Genomic DNA, 23069 nt, shown 5'->3' on the forward strand with positions numbered 1-23069 from the left:
TTCCTTGATCGCTGCATCCACACCAGCATCTACTTTTTTTGATTTTTTTAATTATGGCCATTCTTGCAGGAATAAGGCGGTATTGCATTGTGATTTTGATTTGCATTTCCGTGGTCATTAGTGATGTTGAGTATTTTTTCAAATGTTTTGTTGGCCATTTGAGAATTGTCTATTGATGTCCTTAGCCTACTGTTTGATGGGATTGTTTGTTTTTTCTTACTGATTTGTTTGAGTTCATTGTAGATTCTGGATATTAGTCCTTTGTCAGACGTATAGATTGTGAAGATTTTCTCCCACTCTGTGGGTTGTCTGTTTACTCTGCTGACTGTTCTTTGGCCATGCAAAAGCTCTTTAGTTTAATTAAGTCCCAGCTATTTATCTTTGTTTTTATTGCGTTTGCTTTTGGGTATGCCAGTGTCTAGAAGGGTTTTTGCAATGTTATCTTCTGGAATTTTTATAGTTTCAGGTCTTAGATTTAAGTCCTTAATCCATCTTGAGTTGCTTTTGTATAAAGTTCATTCTCCTACATGTGGCTAACCAATGATCCCAGCACCATTTGTTGAAAAGGGTGTCCTTTCCCCACTATTGTTTGCTTTGTCAAAGATCAGTTGGCTGTAAGTATTTGAGTTTATTTCTGGGTTCTCTATTCTGTTCCATTGGCCTGTGTGCCTATTTTTATACCAGTACCATGGTGTTTTGGTGACTATGGCCTTATAGTATAGTTTGAAATCACGTAATGTGATGCCTCCAGGTTTGTTCTTTTTCCTTAGTCTTTCTTTGGCTATGCCGGCTATGTCTTGGTTCCATATGCATTTTAAAATTGTTTTTTTCTAATTTTTTGAAGAATAGTGGTGGTAGGGATTGCATTGAATTTGTAGATTGCTTTTGGCAGCATGGTCATTTTCACAATATTGATTCTACCTATCCACGAGCATGGGATGTGTTTCCATTCGTTTGTGCTGTCCATGATTTCTTTCAGCAGTGTTTTGCAGTTTTTCTTGTAGAGGTCTTTTGCCTCCTTGGTTATGTATATTCCTAAGTTTGTTTATTTGTCTGGTTTTTTGTCTTTGTTTTTGTTTTTTTGCAGCTATTGTAAAAGGAGTTAAATTCTTGATTTGACTCTCTGGTCGCTGTAGGTGTATAGAAGAGCTGCTGATTTGTGTACATTAATCTTGTATCCAGAAACTTTGCTGAATTCTTTTATCAGTTCTAGCAGCTTTCTGGAGGAGTCTTCAGGGTTTTCAAGGTAAATAATCATATCATCAGCAAATAGTGACAGTTCGACTTCCTCTTTACTGATTTAGATGCCCTTTCTTTCTTTCTCTTGTCTGATTGCATTGGCTAGGACTTCCAGTAGTATGTTGAAGAAGAATGGTGAGAGTGGGCATCCTTGTCTCATTCCAGTTCTCAGAGGGAATGCTTTCAATTTTTCCCCATTCATTGTTATGTTGGCTGTGGGTTTGTTATAGATGGCTTTTATTACATTGAGGTATGTCCCTTGTATGCCACTTTTGCTGAGAGTTTTAATCATAAAGGGATGCTGGCTTTTGTTGAATGCTTTTTCTGCATCTATTGAGATGATCGTGTGATTTTTGTTTTTAAAATTCTGTTTATGTGGTATATCACATTTATTGACTTATGTATGCTAAACTGTCTCTGCATCCCTGGTATGAAACCCACTTAATATGGTGGATTATCTTTTTGATATGTTGTTTGATTCAGTTAACTAGTATTTTGTTAAGGATTTTAGCGTCTGTGTTCATCAAGGATATTGGGCAGTAGTTTTCTTTTTTGCTTATGTCCTTTCCTGATTTGGGTATTAGGGTGATGCTGCCTTCATAGAATGAATTAGGGAGGATTCCCTCTTTATCTCGTGGAACAGCATCAAAAGGATTGGTACCAATTCTTCTTTGAATGTCTGGTAGAATTCTGTTGTGAATCCATCTGGTCCTGGACTTTTTTTTTGTTGGTAATTTTTTTTTTTTTTTTTTTTTTTTTGAGGCGGAGTCTCACTCTGTCGCCCAGGCTGGAGTGCAGTGGCACAATCTCGGCTCACTGCAAGCTCCACCTCCCTTGCCATTCTCCCACCTCAGCCTCCTGAGTAGCTGGTACTACAGGCGCCCGCCAGCATGCCCGGCTAATTTTGTTTTTGTATTTTTAGTAGAGACAGGATTTCACGGTGTCAGCCAGGATGGTCTCGATCTCCTGACCTGGTGATCCACCCACCTCAGCCTCCCAAAGTGCTGGGATTACAGGTGTGAGGCACCACGCCCAGCCATTTGTTGATAATTTTTTAATTGCCATTTCAGTCTTGCTGCTTATTATTGGTCTGTTCAGGGTATCTAATTCTTCCTAATTTAAGCTAGAAGGGTTGTATTTTTCCAGGAATTTATCCATCTCTTCTAGGTTTTCTAGCTTGTGTAAAGGTGTTTACAGTAGTCTTGAATGATCTTTTGTATCTCAGTGGTGTCAGTTGTAGTATCTCCCGCTTTGTTTCTTAATGAGGTTATTTGGATTTTCTCTCTTCTTGGTTAATCTTGCTAATTGTCTATCAATTTTATTTATCTTTTCAAAGAGCCAGCTTTTGATTTCATATATCTTTTGTATTTGTTTTTGTTTCAATTTCGTTTAGTTCCGCTTTGATCTTGGTTGTTTCCTTTCTTCTGCCGGGTTTTGGTTTGGTTTGTTCTTATTTCTCTAGTTCCTTGAGGTGTGACCTTAGAATGTCAGTTTGTGTTCTTTCAGTCTATTTGATGTAGGCATTTGGGACTATGAACTTTCCTTTTAACATTGCCTTTGCTGTATCCCAGAGGTTTTGATAGGTTGTGTCATTATTGCCATTCAGTTCGAAGAAGTTTTTAATTTCCATCTTGATTTCATTTTTGATCCAATGTTCATTTAGGAGCAGATTATTTAATTTCCATGTATTGGCATGGTTTTGAAAGGTTCCTTTTGGAGTTGATTTCCAATTTATTCCACTGTGGCCTGAGAGAGTACTTGTTATGATTTCAATTTTCTTAAATTTATTGAGGCTCATTTTGTGGCCTATCATATGGTCTATCTTGGAGAAAGTTCCATGTGCTGTTGAATAGAATGTGTAATCTGCAGTTGTTGGATGAAATGTTCTATATATATCTGTTAAGTTCATTTGTTCCAAGGCATAGTTTAAATCCATTTTTTCTTTGTTGACTTTCTGTCTTGATGACCTGTCTAGTGCTCTCAGTGCAGTATTGAAGTCCTCCACTATTATTGTGTTGCTGTCTATCTCATTTCTTAAGTCTATTAGTAGTTGTTTTATAAATTTGGGAGCTCCAGTGTTAGGTGCATAAATGTTTAGGATTGTGATATTTTTCTGTTGGACAATGCCTTTTATCATTATATAATGTCCTTTGTCTCTTTTAACTGCTGTTGCTTTAAAGTTTGTTTTTGTCTGATATAAAAATAGCTACCCCTGCTTGCTTTTGGTGTCCATTTGCATGAACTGCCTTTTTCCACTCCTTTACTTGAAGTTTATGTGAGTCCTTATGTGTTAGGTGAGTCTTCTGAAGGCAGCAGATAGTTGGTTGGTGAGTTCTTATCCATTCTGCTATTCTTTATCTTTTAAGTGGAACATTTATGCCATTTACATTCCATGTTAGTATTAAGATTTGAGATACCATTGCATTCATCATTGTATTTGTTGCCTGTGTATCTTGGGTTTTTTTTGTTTTTGCTTTTTAAATTGTATTTTTGTTTTATAGGCCCTTCATGATTTATGCTTTTAAGAGATTCTGTTTTTGATGTGTTTCTAGGATTTGTTTCAAGATTTAGAGCTCCTTTTCACAGTTTTTGTTTTTCTTTTTCTTTTTCTTTCTTTTTTTTTTTTTTTTTGAGACAGAGTTTTGCTCTTTCGCCTAGGCTGGAGTGAAGTGGCGCAGTCTCGGCTCATTGCACCCTCCGTCCCCCGGGTTCAGGCAGTTCTCCTATCTCAGCCTCCTGAGTAGCTGGGATTACAGGCACCCACCACAACGTCTGGCTAATTTTTATATTTTTAGTAGAGATGGGGTTTTGCCATGTTGGCCAGGCTGGTCTCAAACTCCTGACCTCAGATGATCCACCCACCTCGGCTTCCCAAAGGGCTAGGATTACAGGCGTGAGCCACTGTGTCCAGCCTAGCTGTTCCTGTGATGGTGGCTTTGTAGTAGCAAATTCTCTCAGCATTTGTTTGTCTGAGAAAGACTGTTATGTTTCCTTCGCATATGATGTTTAGTTTCACTGGGTACAAAATTCTTGGCTGATAATTGCTTTGTTTGAGGAGGCTTAAGATAGGACCCTAATCCCTTCTAGCTTGCAGGGTTTCTGCTGAGAAACCTGCTATTAATCTGATAGGTTTTCCTTTACAGATTACCTGGTGCTTCTGTCTCACAACTCTTAAAGATTCTTTCCTTTGTCTTTACTTTAGATAACCTGATGACAGTGTGCCTAGGTGATGATTTTTTTGTGATGAATTTCCCAGATGCTCTTGTGCTTCTTATATTTAGATGCCTAGGTCTCTAGCAAAGCCAGGGAAGTTTTCCTCAATTATTCACCCAAATATGTTTTCCAAACTTTTAGATTTCTCTCCTTCCTCAGGAACACTGATTATTCTTAGGTTTGGCTGTTTAACATAATCCCAGACTTCTTGGAGGCTTAGTTCGTAATTTCTTATTCCTTTGTCTTTGTGTTTGTTGGATTGGGTTAATTCGAAGACCTCGTCTTCAAGCTCTGGATTTTCTTCTGCTTGTTCAATTCTATTGCTGAGACTTTCCAGAGCATTTTGCATTTCTGTAAGTGTGTCCAGTGTTTCCTCAAGTTTTTATTGTTTTTCTTTATGCTCTCTATTTCCTTGAATGTTTCTCCCTTCGATTCTTGTATTGTTTTTTGGATTTCCTTCCATTGGGCTTCACTTTTCTCTGGTGCCTCGCTGAATTCTTTTTCAGGTGAATCACGGATTTCTTATTGGTTTGGATCCATTGCTGGTGAGCTAGTGTGATTTTTTTTGGAGGTGTTAAAGAGCCTTGTTTTGTCATATTACCAGAGTTGATTTTCTGGTTCCTTCTCATTTGGGTAGCCTCTGTCAGAGGCAAGGTCTAGGGCTGAAGGCTGTTGTTCAGATTCTTTTGTCCCACAGGATGTTTCCTTGATGTAATACTCTCCCCCTTTTCCTATGGATGTGGCTTCCTGTGAGCTGAGCTGCAGTGATTATCTCTCTTCTGGGTCTAGTCATCCAGCAAGTCTGTCTGGCTCCAGGGTGGTACTCAGGGTTTGTCTGCACAGAGTCCTGTGATGTGAATTGTCTATGGGTCTCTCAGCCATGAATACCACGCAGTATTTGGGGTGTCTCCCAGGTCCTGCAGGAGCAGTCCCCTTCCTTCAGAGGGTCTGTGGGTCCTCTTGGGATTCCTGTTTGTTCTTGCAGTTGTTCTGGAGCTAAAATTCATGACGCGAGCCCCTACATGCTGCTCTGTCCGTCCAAGTTGGGGCTGCAATCTAATCTTGCCTCACATTCGCCATGATGATCTAAATCCTGGTACTTATCTTTTCTACTGTTGTTTTTGCTTTCCCCTTTTCTTACTTGAAATCAGTTGTATGCCAACATAGGAAACAGAAATTCTTCATGTCCATTTCCCCGTTGCTATAGAACAGCAAGTTTATGACAGAGGAGTTCCATGCTCTTGCCTTTGCAGAAGATCTTAGAGATGCTGAAGAACAGAGAGACCTCCCTAAATATTTTCTTTGAACCTGAAATTTTTAGTGACTGTAATCGTAATAAGTATTTTGTGCTTTATGGAATTAACCTTTTTGTTTTCTTAGCCTCCAAGATAAGATCAGTAAATTGAAAGAAGTTTCCAATCTATAGGTATTCTGCAGAGCCTTGGGGCTCCATGGAAGTGCTTCTGGAGGGAGATGGGATTAGAGTAGTAATAGTGTATAGTGCTGAGTAGTAGGAAGGACTCTAGGGCCCCCAGGTTAGTTTCAGCAAGATCTCTATTCTCATCCTTATATTAGTGTTCCAAGTTAAATTTCATTCAAAAGGGGGTGTCATTATATAAATATACAAACATAGACATACATCTATTAAAAAAAGTGTACAAAGTTAGTTCGGTCCTTCATGAGAAGCAGTAACTACACATACACACACAATAGTGTATGTCTGTACTCTCCCCAAAATTATAAGCTGGAGAAGGGATTTATTTATCCAGACAAGCTATCCATCCAGCCCAAACAGACAGAAATTGCTCTTCTAGGTGACTAATGGGACCCATAATCCCTTTTAGCCTAGAAATCCATCTCTAACACTAATAACTTTCTTTTCCTATCTTAAAATAGGACTCATCGCTCAAAGACTACCTATCTTCTCCCCCATTCCCAAGTACCAAGAGAGCTTATATCATTTACTTAAGCAAGTCAAATTTAATTTCACACATATAGATCATAGTTTTCTTATTTTGTGGGGGAAGTGGAAGCATTAAGAGATATGTTTTTTAAAATATGTCTCATTACTTTGTGTATATTTAATCTGGGTCTATAAACTCGGAAAGGGATATTATATAATCATATAGTCAGGATATTCTTAAACTGGAATCTGTGGATACATTATAGGTGTGTATGACTCCTCCAGTCCCTAAAATATGTAGAATATTGTGTTCATGTATGTTTTTTGGGGGGAGAGAGTGAGTCCATTGCTTTCATCTGATTTTTTAAGGTTTTCTTTTTTTTTTTTTTTTTTTTATTATTATACTTTAAGTTCTAGGGTACATGTGCATAACGTGCAGGTTTGTTACATATGAATACCTGTGCCATGTTGATGTGCTGCACCCATCAACTCGTCAGCACCCATCAATTCATCATTTATATCATGTATAACTCCCCAGTGCAATCCCTCCCCACTCCCCCCTCCCCATGATAGGCCCCAGTGTGTGATGTTCCCCTTCCCTAGTCCAAGTGATCTCATTGTTCAGTTCCCACCTATGAGTGAGAACATGCGGTGTTTGGTTTTCTCTTCTTGTGATAGTTTGCTAAGAATGATGGTTTCCAGCTGCATCCATGTCCCTACAAAGGACGCAAACTCATCCTTTTTTATGGCTGCATAGTATTCCATGGTGTATATGTGCCACATTTTCTTAATCCAGTCTGTCACTGATGGACATTTGGGTTGATTCCAAGTCTTTGCTATTGTGAATAGTGCCGCAATAAACATACGTGTGCATGTGTCTTTGTAGTAGCATAATTTATAATCCTTTGGGTATATACCCAGTAGTGGGATGGCTGGGTCCTATGGTACATCTAGTTCTAGATCCTTGAGGAATCGCCATACTGTTTTCCATAATGGTTGAACTAGTTTACAATCCCACCAACAGTGTAAAAGTGTTCCTATTTCTCCACATCCTCTCCAACACCTGTTGTTTCCTGATTTTTTAATGATTGCCATTCTAACTGGTGTGAGATGGTATCTCATTGTGGTTTTGATTTGCATTTCTCTGATGGCGAGTGATGATGAGCATTTTTTCATGTGTCTGTTGGCTGTATGAATGTCTTCTTTTGAGAAATGTCTGTTCATATCCTTTGCCCACTTTTTGATGGGGTTGTTTGTTTTTTCCTTGTATATTTGTTTGAGTTCTTTGTAGATTCTGGATATTAGCCCTTTGTCAGATGAGTAGATTGCAAAAATTTTCTCCCATTCTGTAGGTTGCCTGTTCACTCTGATGGTAGTTTCTTTTGCTGTGCAGAAGCTCTTTAGTTTAATGAGATCCCATTTGTCAATTTTGGCTTTTGCTGCCGTTGCTTTTGGTGTTTTAGACATGAAGTCCTTGCCCATGCCTATGTCCTGAATGGTATTACCTAGGTTTTCTTCTAGGGTTTTTATGGTATTAGGTCTAACATTTAAGTCTCTAATCCATCTTGAATTAATCTTCGTATAAGGAGTAAGGAAAGGATCCAGTTTCAGCTTTCTACTTATGGCTAGCCAATTTTCCCAGCACCATTTATTAAATAGGGAATCCTTTCCCCATTTCTTGTTTCTCTCAGGTTTGTCAAAGATCAGATGGCTGTAGATGTGTGGTATTATTTCTGAGGACTCTGTTCTGTTCCATTGGTCTATATTTCTGTTTTGGTACCAGTACCATGCTGTTTTGGTTACTGTAGCCTTGTAGTATAGTTTGAAGTCAGGTAGCGTGACACCTCCAGCTTTGTTCTTTTGACTTAGGATTGTCTTGGCAATGCGGGCTCTTTTGGTTCCATATGAACTTTAAAGCAGTTTTTTCCAATTCTGTGAAGAAACTCATTGGTAGCTTGATGGGGATGGCATTGAATCTATAAATAACCTTGGGCAGTATGGCCATTTTCACGATATTGATTCTTCCTATAGAAAAAGAGGGAATCCTCCCTAACTCATTTTATGAGGCCAACATCATCCTGATACCAAAGCCTGGCAGAGACACAACAAAAAAAGAAAATTTTAGACCAATATCCCTGATGAACATCGATGCAAAAATCCTCAATAAAATACTGGCAAACCGGATTCAGCAGCACATCAAAAAGATTATTCACCATGATCAAGTGGGCTTCATCCCTGGGATGCAAGGCTGGTTCAACATTCGCAAATCAATCAACGTAATCCAGCATATCAACAGAACCAAAGACAAGAACCACATGATTATCTCAATAGATGCAGAAAAGGCTTTTGACAAAATTCAACAGCCCTTCATGCTAAAAACGCTCAATAAATTCGGTATTGATGGAACGTACCTCAAAATAATAAGAGCTATTTATGACAAACCCACAGCCAATATCATACTGAATGGGCAAAAACTGGAAAAATTCCCTTTGAAAACTGGCACAAGACAGGGATGCCCTCTCTCACCACTCCTATTCAACATAGTGTTGGAAGTTCTGGCTAGGGCAATCAGGCAAGAGAAAGAAATCAAGGGTATTCAGTTAGGAAAAGAAGAAGTCAAATTGTCCCTGTTTGCAGATGACATGATTGTATATTTAGAAAACCCCATCGTCTCAGCCCAAAATCTCCTTAGGCTGATAAGCAACTTCAGCAAAGTCTCAGGATACAAAATTAATGTGCAAAAATCACAAGCATTCTTATACACCAGTAACAGACAAGCAGAGAGCCAAATCAGGAATGAACTTCCATTCACAATTGCTTCACAGAGAATAAAATACCTAGGAATCCAACTTACAAGGGATGTAAAGGACCTCTTCAAGGAGAACTACAAACCACTGCTCAGTGAAATAAAAGAGGACACAAACAAATGGAAGAACATACCATGCTCATGGATAGGAAGAATCAATATCGTGAAAATGGCCATACTGCCCAAGGTTATTTTAAGGTTTTCAAGACTAAGAAAACATTAATCCAGTTCTTCTACATCTGGGCTAAATATCAGGACACTAGAAAAATAAATCAGGCTGGGCATAGTAGCTCATGCCTGTAATCCCAGCATTTGGGAGGCCAAGATGGGAGGATTGCTTGAGTCCAGGAGTTTGAGACCAGTCTGGGCAATGTAGTGAGACCCCGTCTCTACAAAAAAAAAAAAAAAAAAAAAAAATTTAAATTAGGCTGGGCTCATTGTCTGACACCTGTAATCCCAGCACTTTGGGAGGCCAAGATAGGCTTGAGTCCAGGATTTTGAGACCAGCCTAGGCAACACAGTGAGACCTATCCTCTACCAAAAATAAACAAAATTAGCCAGGCATCAGCTGCTCAGGATTCTGAGGTGGGAGGATCACTTGAGCCTGAGTGGTCAAGGCTGCAGTGAGCTGAGATCATACCATTGCACTCCAGCCTGGGCAACAAAGCAAGACCCCATCTCAAAAAAAATGAATAAAAATAAAAAATAAATGAAACTCAGTGTTTTAACTGGGATCAAACAAAAAAGATAGCAAATTACAGCCATTATTTCAGATAGATCCTTTCAGAGGCTCTGTGAACTCAAATCTGTTTTCATAATTCTAAGGCATTATTTGCCTTTTCACTCTCAGTCTCTCATGAGTGCATAATGGAGTTTCCCAGAGGCTACATAACATGTACTATCACAACAGATTGAGCAGAGAAGCAGATATGAGAATCCAGCTGTCTTTTTATGAAACCAGACATTAAAGAGATTTGCAAAATGTGAAACAATGCTGGTCTCTTCTTATTAATTTTTAAAATTTGAAAAACGTAACTTTTTCATAAAAGTATGTTTTTTGTGTTAACCATGTAATGGGTCTGTTTTTAATGAATTAATATTTTTTTGATTTCTCAGTTTTAATTTCTCACTTTCATTTAATTTCTCATTTCATGAGAAATATAGATAGAGGCCAGGTATGATGGCTCACGCCTGTAATCCCAACACTCTGGGAGCCTGAGACAAGAGAATCACTTAAGCCTAGGAGTTCAAGAGTAGTCTGGGCAACACAGTGAGACCCCCCATCTCTAAAAAAAATTTTAAATTAGCCACACATGGTGGCATGTGCCTGTGGTCCCAGCTACTCAGAAGGCTGAGGCAGGAGGATCTCTTGAGCCCAGGAGTTTGAGGTTACAGTAAGCTATGATAGTACCACTGCACTCCAGCCTGGGCAGCAGAGTGAGACCCTGTCTCAAAACAAACCAAAAAAGAAATATAGACAGATACAAGATGAACAAGTTCTGTGGATCTAATGTACAGCATGAGTGGTAATGCATGATGTGTTAAATAATTTGACTATAGTAGCCGGGTGCGGTGGCTCACGCCTGTAATCCCAGCACCTTGGGAGGCTGAGGCAGGCAGATCATGAGGTCAGGAGAGTGAGACCATCCTGGCTAACACGGTGAAACCCTGTCTCTACTAAAAATACAAAAAATTAGCTGGGTGTGGTGGCGGGCGCCTGTAGTCTCAGCTACTTGGGAGGCTGAGGCAGGAGAATCACTTGAACCCAAGAGCGGAGGCTGCACTCCAGCCTGACCAATAGCAAGACTCTGTCTCAAAAAAAAAAAAAAAATTGACTATGATAATCATTATACAGTATATACATATTTCAAATCATCATGTTGTATACCTTGAATGTATTCAATCTTTGGCAAGTAAATTATTTTATTTTATTTTATTTTATTTCATTTTTTTGAGACAAGGTCTGACTCTGTCACCTCCAGACTGGAGTTCAGTTGCACAATCTCAGCTCACCACAACCTCTGCCTCCTCAGCTCAAGCAATCCTCCCACCCCAGCTTCCCAAGTAGCTGGGGCTACAGGCGCATGCCACCATGCTTGTTAATTTTTGTATTTTTTGTAGAGATGCAGTTTTGCCATGTTTCCCAGACTGGACTCGAGCTCCTGAGCTTGAGCAGTCTGCCCGCCACAGCCTCCCGAAGTGCTGGGATTACAGGTGTGAGCCATCACACCTGGCCCAAGTAAATATTTTTGAATAAAAAAAGATAGATATAAAAAAAAAGATAGATATTATTCAGATAAACAAAAGCTCTTTGATATTCTCAATAATTTTTTAAGAGTATAAAGGAGTACGAAATCAAAAAGTTTAAAAACTGCTATTCTCTATCAAATGACATTTTAGAAATAGGGGTGCCTCTAGAAGTTAAATTAGGGGACAGTGATGTGAATATGTTGTCTATGTCCTTGTTTCTCAAAGTATGGCCTAAGGTACATCTGCATCAGCATCACCTGGGAGCTTATTAAAAATGCAGGATCTTGGGCCCCATCCCAGACTTCCTGAATCAGAATCTTCATTTTAACAAGATCTCTGGATGATTTGTATACATATTAATGTTTGAGAAGCTCTAATCTATATTACACCACACTAACATTGATTTCAATCCAGCATCGTTCCTAAAAGGATTAAAGGAAACTATATAAATAAATATCTCCATTATACATATGTACTTTATAAAAACATATATAGTTTAATATGTAAATGCATTAACACTAATAGACATAGTTTTTTGAGGCTATTATTGATATTGTCATTGCAAGCAATTCTTTATTTTAACCATTTGGTCCCACTGTTATCATATCATAATATCAGAACTTCATGATACGAGTTCGCAGCCTTGGGTTTGGGTCATATATTTGCCAACTTTGTCATCTCAGATAAAAATTCAAACTGATTTCTCCATTTGTAAATTTTACCTATAAAAATGAAATAATGTATTTTGAAAACATTTGTAAACTTAATGGTAATGCATATTAATTAGTCTAAGTTTTGCCAGGAATTTTACATTAGACATGTATGCATTATTATTGCATACCCTTTAAAGAAATTCCAATAAATATTTTAAACAGTTCATTTCACTAGAGTTTGGTACTAATGGAGTTTTATCCCCTAGTGAGTCAATTACCTTTAATTCATTCTATGGCTAACCTACAGCACAAACTCCAGCAGATTTGTGTAGGATTATATGAATGGGTTGGTATAGATCCATCCTCAGTATGGCAGAAGAATCATAGCACAGATCTAATAAAGGTGAGTCACTTTGAGAGCTACAGATTTTAGACTCCCCCTAGTGGCTATCTGGCAACAATCAAATTTATACAACCATCTTTCACCTTGCTTTCTGTTTGCCTTTTGCCACTCTTTTTTAAGATCTTTAGCAACCTGAAGAAAAAACAAAATTCTAGTATTAGCCATTACCATAAAATGTTTTTAGGTACTTGTTGTATTTCAAAAAAAATTTTTAGACTATTCTATTAAATAAAGTTAACATAACTGAGGGGGTGGAAATTAAGAACATGAAAGATAGAAATCAGAGTTATAATACATTGCAAACTAGAAAAGAAGGAAACAGTACAAGTGACAGTAATTATCACAATACTTAATATAATTATGAGAGCGAAGCAGACTAACACTAATTTCACAGTATTTGCACTAGACCCTTTATTTGTCTATTTTAATCCTTCTTCAGCCCTGGACTTTATAGATGAGGAACTCAAGAATTTAATAACTGTCAGACAATGAGCACATGGCAATAGAGTTACACTGCCATGTAGATGTGTACTTTTTTTACTAGAAAGCCTTTAGCCACCATTACATATTGTCTTAAAAAAACAAGTTAAATTGCATGGTTTTCATATCCAGTTTTATAATCTGGTAAGTTATCAACATATTCTAATGAATTAAAGAAAGTAATTTTCATTATGGTGAGAAAAATGCAATTAGGTGCTTTGTGTATAAATAGGTATTAAATATTTTGAGATTATTTATTGTTTGTCCTCTCTTTTTTTTTTTTTTTTGAGACAGAGTATAACTCTGTCCCCCAGGCTGGAGTGCAGTGGTGTGATCTTGACTCACTGCAAGATCCGCCTCCCAGATTCACATCATTCTTCTGCCTCAGCCTGCTGAGTAGCTGGGATTACAGGCGCCCACCACCACACCTGGCTAATTTTTTTTGTATTTTTAGCAGAGACGGGGTTTTACCATCTTAGCCAGGATGGTCTCAATCTCCTGACCTCGTGATCCACCTACCTCGGCCTCCCAAAGTGCTGGAATTACAGGCGTGAGCCACTGCGCCTAGCCTTTTCGTCCTCTCTTTCATGCACAGTTCTCCTTTGGTTTTCTATCAATTAGATATGTTATTTCTGTGAACTTGGGGCTATTTAATTTAAATCAGTAAAGCTGACTGTTCTGAATAGAGAAATTTAAAAGAAGTTGATCTGAAAGAGTTTAAAAAGAATTTGAGTTGTGTAGGAGCGTTTATACACAAAATGTTATTTTAGTTTTCATCATATGAAAAACATTTAATGAACATCTCCACACTTTTTTCCACCACTTTTCTAGGTCTAATTGTCCGAAATGTGGCTGTACTGGTGAATCTGGAAATGCCAATTACAGATACAAACTTTCCTTAAAAGTTGCAGAATCAAACAAATTGTTTGTTATTACTGTATTTGGAAGTTGCTTAGATACATTTTTTGGTCTTACTGCCACTGGTTTGCACAGGTAAGAATACTTAAAACATCCTTTTTTCTTGACTGCCCTTAGAATTTGAAGATACAAGTTTATAAGGCAATATGCATTTTTGTAAAAAGATGATCATTCAACCCCAGATCGTCAATTCCTTTAAAGGACAAGCAAGTAAGAAAGGTGTTTAGTTCCTGAATACATACTATGATGATATTAAAACAGTCTCCTTTTATTTAGGGTAATTAATCTGTAATTAAAATATTAAATTATAAATCTCTAATCCAATTTACGGAAATAGAGGCTAACAAAGTAACATAATTTCAAATTGGAGAATTATCCAAATTGAGGTTAACATTCAAACAGTTAAGTTCCCCCTGAGGCAGGAGAATCTATTTGAGGGAATATTTGCATATCGGAAATTGAAGTTTTGTTATTTTTTTATCTGTATTGCAACTTCATTTGCATAGTTTGACCTTTTATGACATTGTCCTGAGAATATAAGGATAAACAATTAAAGCTTTTCTTCCACTTCAATCTTCTGCCCTCCTCCCCTAATCACTTACAAGAAATCTATGTCCACGTGTTTGTGCTTGAGACAATAAAGGGACCACAACCAGGATTATCAGAGAAAAGGGAAGACTTTTTCCTGCTTTGAAGTGGAGGACTAGAGATCCCACCACTATTTGCACTGCCACTTTTATTTTTCCCTATAATTATTGTCGGGTAACTACTTTACTCACACTTGATCAATTGGTTTTGTTGGTTTTTCTGTGCTGTGAGAAACTAGAGAGAACAAACTGCCTGGCTCTTAAAGTCACTTTTTTTCTCTCTATAAAAGATTCATGCTGCATTTTCAAATTAATTGTGTCTCTGACTTTATGGCAAGTTAAAATTTCAAAGTTTATTTCTTCACATTTTTTTTTTTTCCAATCAAGGTACATTCAGGATCCTAATAAAATTCCAGAAACACTCGACAATAATACAACTCAGAATCTATTAACTAAAGCAGTTGAAACTTGCTTTGTTGGACAAAGCTTTATTTTTGGAGTGACGGTAATTGAGACTAACTTTCTTTTTAATAATCTGTTAACATTTCCATTGTAATGAATTATGTGAATTTTCTAAATAGTTGTTAGGAGTTCTATAAATGTGAAGGCCTGTGGAAACATTTTAAACTACATAAAAATAGCCTATAGGTGGTCTGTTAAAACACCATGTGTAACAACTTCCTCTTTCAAAAGTCAGGGGAGCCTACTTCAAATGCTTTCAGAGCTTAAAAATATAAATTTATTATATATTTAGAAATGTTAGATATTTGTTTTCGGTTGTTAGTATTTATTTTGCCCTCCAGATTTTGTTCAAATTATATAGTCAAACTTCCATCAATTCTCTAGCTTTTTAATTCTGTCATCTTTAAAAAGAGAATAATGGAACACTGAAGGCAAAGTATCTGAGTATTGATAAGAATACTAAAACTAGATTCAGAAATATGGTCTTAAATAATTATAAAAGTGACTGTAGAAGAAGTTAAAAAAATGTATTGACTTTGAAGGAGTAATAGTTTTCTATCTCATGTATGCTAAAGGGAACAAAGAGACATTTTTTTCCACACTGAAATCAGGGTTTTAAAAGAGGAAATAGAGCACTCCACAACAGAAGAGTGAGAAAAATCCAAAGGGAAGGTAGAATCAGCGGCTACAGAGCTTTACTTTGTTAAAATCATAGACAATCCTTTTCTCTCCTCTCTTCTTTTTCCCCCTCCTCTCCCTTCCTCTCTTTCCTTATTTAATGAGAACTATGATAGTTGCCATTTATTGAGCCACTACTATTTTCTAGGCACTGTACAGTTTTCCATTTTATTACTAAACAGTAATCTTCATTTTTATTTTTATTTTTATTTTATAAATGAGAAAACTTAGACCCCGAGAGGTTAAATAAATTGTCCAGTCTCAACACTATTAGTAAATGCTGGAACTAGGATTTCTTCAAATCAGTTTAAACAAGCTCTTTACTCTAAGGTTTATATTCTCTTACATATGCTACTTTGCCTATAACTCTAACAGAATCGAAATTGGAATTGGGGGGTGGGGATAATAGTTGTGTCTGTTTTAACCTTTTAAATCTGTTTATTTATTTTGTTTTTGAGACAGGGTCTCACTCTGTCACCCAGGGTGGAGTGCAGTAGCAAGATCATGGCTCATTGCAGCCTTGACCTCCCTGGGCTCTGGAGATCCTCCCACCTCCGCCTCCTGAGTAGCATGGCACACACCACCATGCCCAGCTAATTTTTGTGGGGGTATTTTTTGTAGACACAGGGTTTTACCATGTTGCCCAGTCTGGTCTCAAATTCCTGAGGCTCAAGTGATCTGCCTGCCTTGGCCTCTCAAAGTGCTGGGATTACAGGCATGAGCCACTGTGCCTGGCTAAATCTCTGTTTCGTGTTTTAAGTAAAAGGAAGACAATTTTATTCTTTCTTAAATTTCTTTACTTCTTTCACAGAATTTTGAAAGCCACCCTGGACAAGGTGCAGATGCCAGTAACTTCTTACAGCAATGCTCTGACCACAAAAGAAAAGCCAAAGCACTAGTGGCTTGCCAGATTGTTCTACCGGACCCAGGTGTTGCAGGCTTTACTGTCATTGACTACTTCTGTCAACTTTTGCAGACTTTTAATTTCAGGAAACTTCAATGTGACTCTCACGCACCTAACAATCACTTACTTTCTTTAGATCACTCAAATAGTGATCTCAGCAGCATATATACTTCTGACAGCACTTCTTATTTTTTCAAGTCCTGCAGCAAGGATACTTTTTCAAAATTCTGGCAGCCATCACTTGAGTTCACTTCCATTGTTTCAAAGCTAACAGATAATGATGATTTTTCAGCTTCAGAACAAAGTAAGGCCTTTGGTACTCTTCAGCAGAACAGAAATTCCATCTCCATTGCAGAGGCCACTGGTTCCAGTAGCTGCCATGATCCCATTCAGGATTCATGGAGCCTTGTTTCATATATGGATAAAAAGAGTACAGCAGAAAAGTTGAGTAAAGAACTTGGCTTACAAGCTAAGGAGCTGAGTGCAGTTCACAACAGTCATCATGAAATTGGAGTTAATGACTCAAATTTATTCTCTTTGGAAATGCGAGAGCCCCTTAAGTCAAGTAATACAAAATCCTTCCACAGTGCAGTGGAAATTAGAAATAGGTCCCAGCATGAGCCACCATGTTTCCAGCATCATGGTATAGATACCCCCACTAGCCTTCAAAAGAGGTCTGCATGTTGTCCCCCTTCGTTAGTCAGACTTGAAGAGACAGCCAGCAATTCCCAGGATGGTGACCCTCAAATTTGGGATGATCTGCCATTCTCTGAAAGCTTGAACAAGTTTCTGGCAGTTCTTGAAAGTGAGATTGCTATAACCCAGGCAGATGTCAGTAGTAGGAAGCATCATGTAGATAATGACATTGATACATTTCATGCAGACCACAGCAGGTTATCTGTGATTCCCCAGAGAACTACTGGAGCCCTGCATACACCACCTGTAGCTTTAAGATCATCACAAGCAATAGTCAAAGCAAACTGTAGCAAAGATGACTTCCTTTTCAACTGTAAAGTAAATCTAAGTCCTAGTGTTGAAAAGGAGTCACAACCAGATAACAAAGTAGAGGCTCTCTCTGTAAATCATAATGGAAGAGGTATGTCAGAGTATTTTCTACCAAATCCTTACCTGTCAGCTCTGTTTTCATCTTCAAAAGATTCAGAAACAATAGTTACTCTTAAGAAGACTATCAGAATCTCACCACCCAGGGATGAAATTCTATTTAGGCCCAGTACTTCAGAGAGTGACCATTTTAGTCTAAATAACAAATATTTGAATGGATGTGGAGAAAAATCACTTTCAGAAATGAATGAAAAGTTGACAACTCTGTGTTCTAGGAAGTATAATGATGTATCTGATCTTTGCAAATTAGAAAATAAACAATATTATAGGTGGTCCAAGAACCAAGATGACAGTTTTACAATTTGCAGGAAACTTACATATCCTTTAGAAACTCTTTGCAATAGTCCAAATAGAAGTACAAATACATTGAAAGAAATGCCTTGGGGACATATCAATAACAACTTAACGCAGAGCTATTCTATTGGTTATGAAGGTAGCTATGATGCCTCTGCTGATCTCTTTGATGATATTGCTAAAGAAATGGACATTGCAACAGAGATTACCAAAAAATCACAGGAAATTTTGTTACAATGGGGAACGTCTTTGGCAGAAAGTCATCCTTCAGAGTCTGATTTTTCACTGAGATCACTTTCTGAAGACTTCATCCAGCCTTCACAAAAATTATCCTTGCAAAGCATTTCTGACTCTAGGCATTCAAGAACATGCTCTCCAACACCTCAATTTCAATCAGATTCAGAATATAATGTTGAAAATAGTCAAGACTTTGTTCCGTGTTCACAGTCAACTCCAATTTCAGGATTCCACCAAACAAGAATTCATGGGATAAACAGAGCTTTTAAAAAACCTGTATTTTATTCAGATCTTGATGCTAACTATGAAAAAATAAGGATTTTCCCAGAAAATGACAAACAGCAAGCCAGCCCAAGCTGTCCAAAAAATATAAAAACACCTAGCCAGAAAATCAGAAGCCCTATTGTATCTGGTATTTCACAACCAGAAGTTTTCAATCCCTCTCCTTTTGCTGACTGCCATGAAACTGATAGTGATGAATGGGTCCCTCCTACCACACAAAAAATATTTCCTTCAGATATGCTTGGATTCCAAGTCATAGGTCTAGGGAAATGCCTTGCTGCCCATCATTTCCCTGATCAAGAGTTACCAAGAAAGAAACTGAAACATATTAGACAAGGAACCAATAAAGGTTTAATTAAGAAGAAATTAAAGAATATGCTTACAGCAGTTGTTATGAAAGAGAAAACTCCTAAATATAACTGTAAAAGTTCAGGCTGGATTTCCAAATGTCCAGACATTCAAGTTTTAGCAGCACCTCAGCTGCACCCTATTCTTGGACCTGATTCTTGTTTAGAATGTTGCCTTCCATTTTCAGAAAAAGGCCCACCTTCAGTGTGTGATACTCCAAGTGCTTGGTCACCTGAATTGTTTTCACAAAAAGTCACCTGAACCCAATTCCTGAACTTTTAAATCTGTTTGGAAATGTTTGCCTTCAGGGGTATGGAAAGCATTCCTTACATGTTGAACACTTGGAGAGAAGCAAATTGAAAAAGAGGACTGTGCTGGGTGCTACTGTGCCTTTTAAAATATAAAACCACTGTTTTCCCCAGGTTTTATCTAGAATACTATGATTAGGTAATTGAGCACTTTATCTTATACTGTTTATTTTACTTTAATAATATTGTTAAGATTGTTTTTGAAAGTGTTAATATTTGTTAAAATCACCTATACATCCAGAAATAAAGCCTTTGCAAACCAAAACTTAGTCTTTTTTAATTTTTCAGCTCTGACCAGAAAATGCCTGTTATATAGGCCAATGAGTGTGCTGAGTTTGGGATAGAAAGCTACAAGATCACTGATCTCAAAATATTTCAGTCTGCTGGAGAAGACAGACAGATAAACAGGTAATTTCATACAGTGCAGAAAATGCAATGATACGGGTTTGTAATGGGCATGACAAACATGTATGTTGCTATGGGAGCATGGAAGAAAAGCAGCTAACCCATCAGTGAGTTGAGGGTAAGAAGAAACGTTAAAAAAAACTATTTACAAGTTATGTGTGAAACTTGCTATTTTATTTAATACGTATACACTGAATGCCTATTCTACATGCCAAGGGCTGTGCTTAGTGCTGGAAACTGAAGATAAAAAGCTCCGTCCCTCAAACTCATGATCTATTGGAGTAATCAGGCAATTAGAATCTGGTGGGTTCTATGATAGGAGATAAGCTTGGGATGCTAATAGGAACAAAAATGAGAACAATTTTCAGACACTCAAGTCTTAGCAGCAGCTCTGCTGCACCCTGTGAAATCTTTCACATATCCCTGGTCAGCTTCCTTTGCCATTCCCCACAGCAACCATTCCAAAACAACACTTCTTCATGCCACAAAGCAACTGCTACTCTCCTTGCCTCTTATCTCTTGAAGAATATTGAGATCACTTGATATTTTCTCAAATTCCCACACCCATACCTACCCACATGTCTATCTGTACTCCTCTAGTCTCAGAAAATGATACACACCATCTAAGTGCTAATCTTTCCATTTAGACTATTGATCTATTACACCCTTCTTTGAGGTCTTATACCAAATATTCCCCCTATATTTTTACCTTTTTGCCCTACTGTGTCTTCCCCTCTCCCCAGTTTTTTATTTTGAAAATTTGCAAACAGAAAAGTTGAAAGCAGCCAGACGCGGTGTCTCACACCTGTAATCCCAACACTTTGGGAGGCCAAGGTGGGCAAATTACCTAAGGTCAGTAGTTCAAGACCAACCTGGCCAACATGGTGAAATCCTGTCTCTACTAAAAGTACAAAAATTAGCCAGGCATGGTGGTGCATGCCTGTAATCCTAGCTACTCAGGAGGCTGAGACATGAGAATCACTTGAACCCGGGAGGTGGAAGTTGCAGTGAGTCAAGATTGCACCACTCCACTCCAGCCTGGGCGACAGAGCAAGGCTCTGTCTCAAAAAAAAAAAAAAGGGTTGACAGAAGAGCACAGTGATACGGTATCTGTACATACCATTTAGATTCAGTCATTTTAAAGATTTTGCCTTGTGTGTGTGTCTTTGGTTTTTGTGTGTCTATATAGATACAGTTTTGCTTTGCTAAACCATTTAAAGGTAAGCTGCAGACAGGACATTTCACCCCTAAATTCTTCAGTGTAAATTTTCTTAAAGGCTTCTTTCTACATAGCCACAGTATCATTATCACACCAAGGAAAAATAACAGTAATTCCCCAATATCATCTAATATTCAGCCTATAATCAAATTTTTCTACTTGTCCCCAAATTATAATTGTTATTTAACCAGAATTTCATCATGGTTCATCCACAGTGTTTGCTTGTCTCTTTTTCTAGAACCTCACCTCTTATTTCACATAATAGTAACTTTATGAGAAAAAAAAAATCAAACCAGTGTTCTGTAGAATGTCCCACATTCTTGACTGGTATGTTTGCTTCCTTATACTATCAGTATGTTGTTCCTCTACCCCACCCCAGTCCCCACATTTCCTGAAAATTAGGCCTAAAGACTCGATGCGATTCAGGTTTTGGCAGGGATATTTCATGGCTCATTGTGCACTTTATGTTGTAACACACGAGGAGACACAATATCAAGTTATTCCACTACTAGTAATGCTAAGTTAGATTGCTTGGTTAAAATGTTGCCCACCAGATCTCGATGTTAAACATACTTTATTTTTCATTTTTAAGAGTAAAGAGTCAGTGGTGGTAAATGAGTTTGCTTTTCCTTCTATCACTACAGACTCAAGAATGTTTATTTTTCCTATGAAAAGAACAATCAGCCAAGCCCGGTAGCTTGAGCCTGTAATCCCAGCACTTTGGGAGGCCGAGGCAGGAGCCTTGCTTGAGTCTAGGAATTCAAGACCAGCCTGGGCAACATGGCAAAACCTCACCTCTACAAAAAATTAGCCAGGTGTAGTGGCACACGCCTGTAGTCCCAGCTACTTGGGAGGCTAAGTTGCACCCAAGAGGTGCAGCTTGCAGTGAACTGAGATTGTGCCACTGCATTCCAGCCTGGGTAACCCTGTCTCAAAAAGACTGGTGCATATTTATTGTCCAACCAGTTCATACAAAGATTCTTAATTCTTTCCAGACTGTTCCCTAGTCTTTGGGACTAGGAAATAGTCTGTGTTCTTTTTGTCAGATGTGCTATTCCTGGCTAATTTCATATCTCCCTCTGTGATAAAAGAGTAACGATGCTTTTAGTATTTACAATGTCATGACTTCAGAAACTGTTTTGTGTTGAGCTGTATAGATCTTGCCTCAGCAGTTCCCTAATGTCATTTGTTTAATGCTACTTCCTCCTTTATGATGCAGCATTCGTTGTGCTACTGTGAATACTGGTTTCCAATGATCTCTCAAAGGTTTTTACTGTACTTCACTGGCGATTACCGAAAAGCAAGTCCTACCCAGAGTGTGCAGGAAAATAAGTAACAATCCATTTTTTGGTCCTATTTACCATTTGGACTAAATATTGCTTTCCAACCATGCAGTCTTTTGAACATTTTAGGCTGCAGTTACTGCATTCCTATACTGTGATCTCTTTCAATGTTGGCTGCACCCTGGAAGGATAGGCAAGAGCCTATCCTTGCTCTGTGGTTGGAGCAAGAAGAGCAGTTCCATTTGTGCAAAGAATGTCTATTCCTCCATCAGTATGGCTTAAGCCTAATCTGGAAAGCACAGTGTCACTATCAATTGAAATGAGAGGACATTGATTGGAATTGCCCACTGGCATTGTGGACCAACAGTCTTAAAAGGCCTCAGAGGAGATAGGCATGGCCTGCAGAAGTGGGAAGGGTAACCTTCCTGATGTCAGTGGCTGGAGGCAGACAGGGTAAATAACAACTGCCACTACCCTCACAGACCAGGGAGACCCACTGCATAGGTCTACACACACAACTCAGTCCCGAGGACCAGTGGTGACCTTTGGTAGCCACAACCCTGAACTTGTGAGAGTCACCTAAAAATATGTCAGCACCATTCTGGCAACCCAATCTTGTACTATCTTATGAAAGCACTATTGCCTCAGCCAACAGGAATGACCCATTCTCTTAAGACCCAGGTTTGATTTCATAGGCGCAAGTCCCAAGCTCCTCAGGACATTTGGTACACACCAAACACAATGTAGAGGGTTGGTTAAATAGCACTGTCACAAGCACAAAAGTGAGACTTAGAAAATTTCAAGGGAGGCACTTCTGGCAACTAGCTCCCACATGGGACCAGGTCCAGGCTTAGGGTGCACCTCTACCAGGCGCTAGAGCATTTAGAAGGAACCTTGAGGAAGGCATTCCAAAGCCTTAGTCTCCCTGAAGCGTAGGGGCTGTGACAGGATCCCCACTCACCCAGGCCTCAGAGGTACTTATCATCCCTCCTTATTGTCCTTTTGTGCCTTCTTATTTGCCTGTTTTTTAAAAAATAGTGCCTCTTTTTTTTTTAGGCAGGATCTCACTCAGTTA

The 23069-nt window shown here is 38.3% G+C and overlaps 1 protein-coding gene across 3 annotated transcripts in view; it reads left to right on the top strand.

Annotated features, from left to right (window-relative positions):
- DDIAS (DNA damage induced apoptosis suppressor) overlaps positions 1-19352 on the top strand; it is a 37986-nt gene extending 18634 nt beyond the window's left edge. For all 3 annotated transcript variants that reach the window (XM_023209299.2, XM_023209301.2, XM_023209297.1), the window contains 3 exons: positions 13779-13940; positions 14840-14957; positions 16404-19352. In XM_023209299.2, coding sequence (XP_023065067.1) covers positions 13779-13940; positions 14840-14957; positions 16404-19040 — 2917 coding nt within the window. In that variant the 3' untranslated portion in view covers positions 19041-19352. The remainder of the gene's footprint in view (positions 1-13778; positions 13941-14839; positions 14958-16403) is intronic.
- The last annotated feature ends 3717 nt before the right edge of the window (positions 19353-23069 follow it).

The sequence above is a fragment of the Piliocolobus tephrosceles genome, chromosome 13 (genome assembly GCF_002776525.5).
Source record: "Piliocolobus tephrosceles isolate RC106 chromosome 13, ASM277652v3, whole genome shotgun sequence".
NCBI classification, from domain to species: domain Eukaryota; kingdom Metazoa; phylum Chordata; class Mammalia; order Primates; family Cercopithecidae; genus Piliocolobus; species Piliocolobus tephrosceles.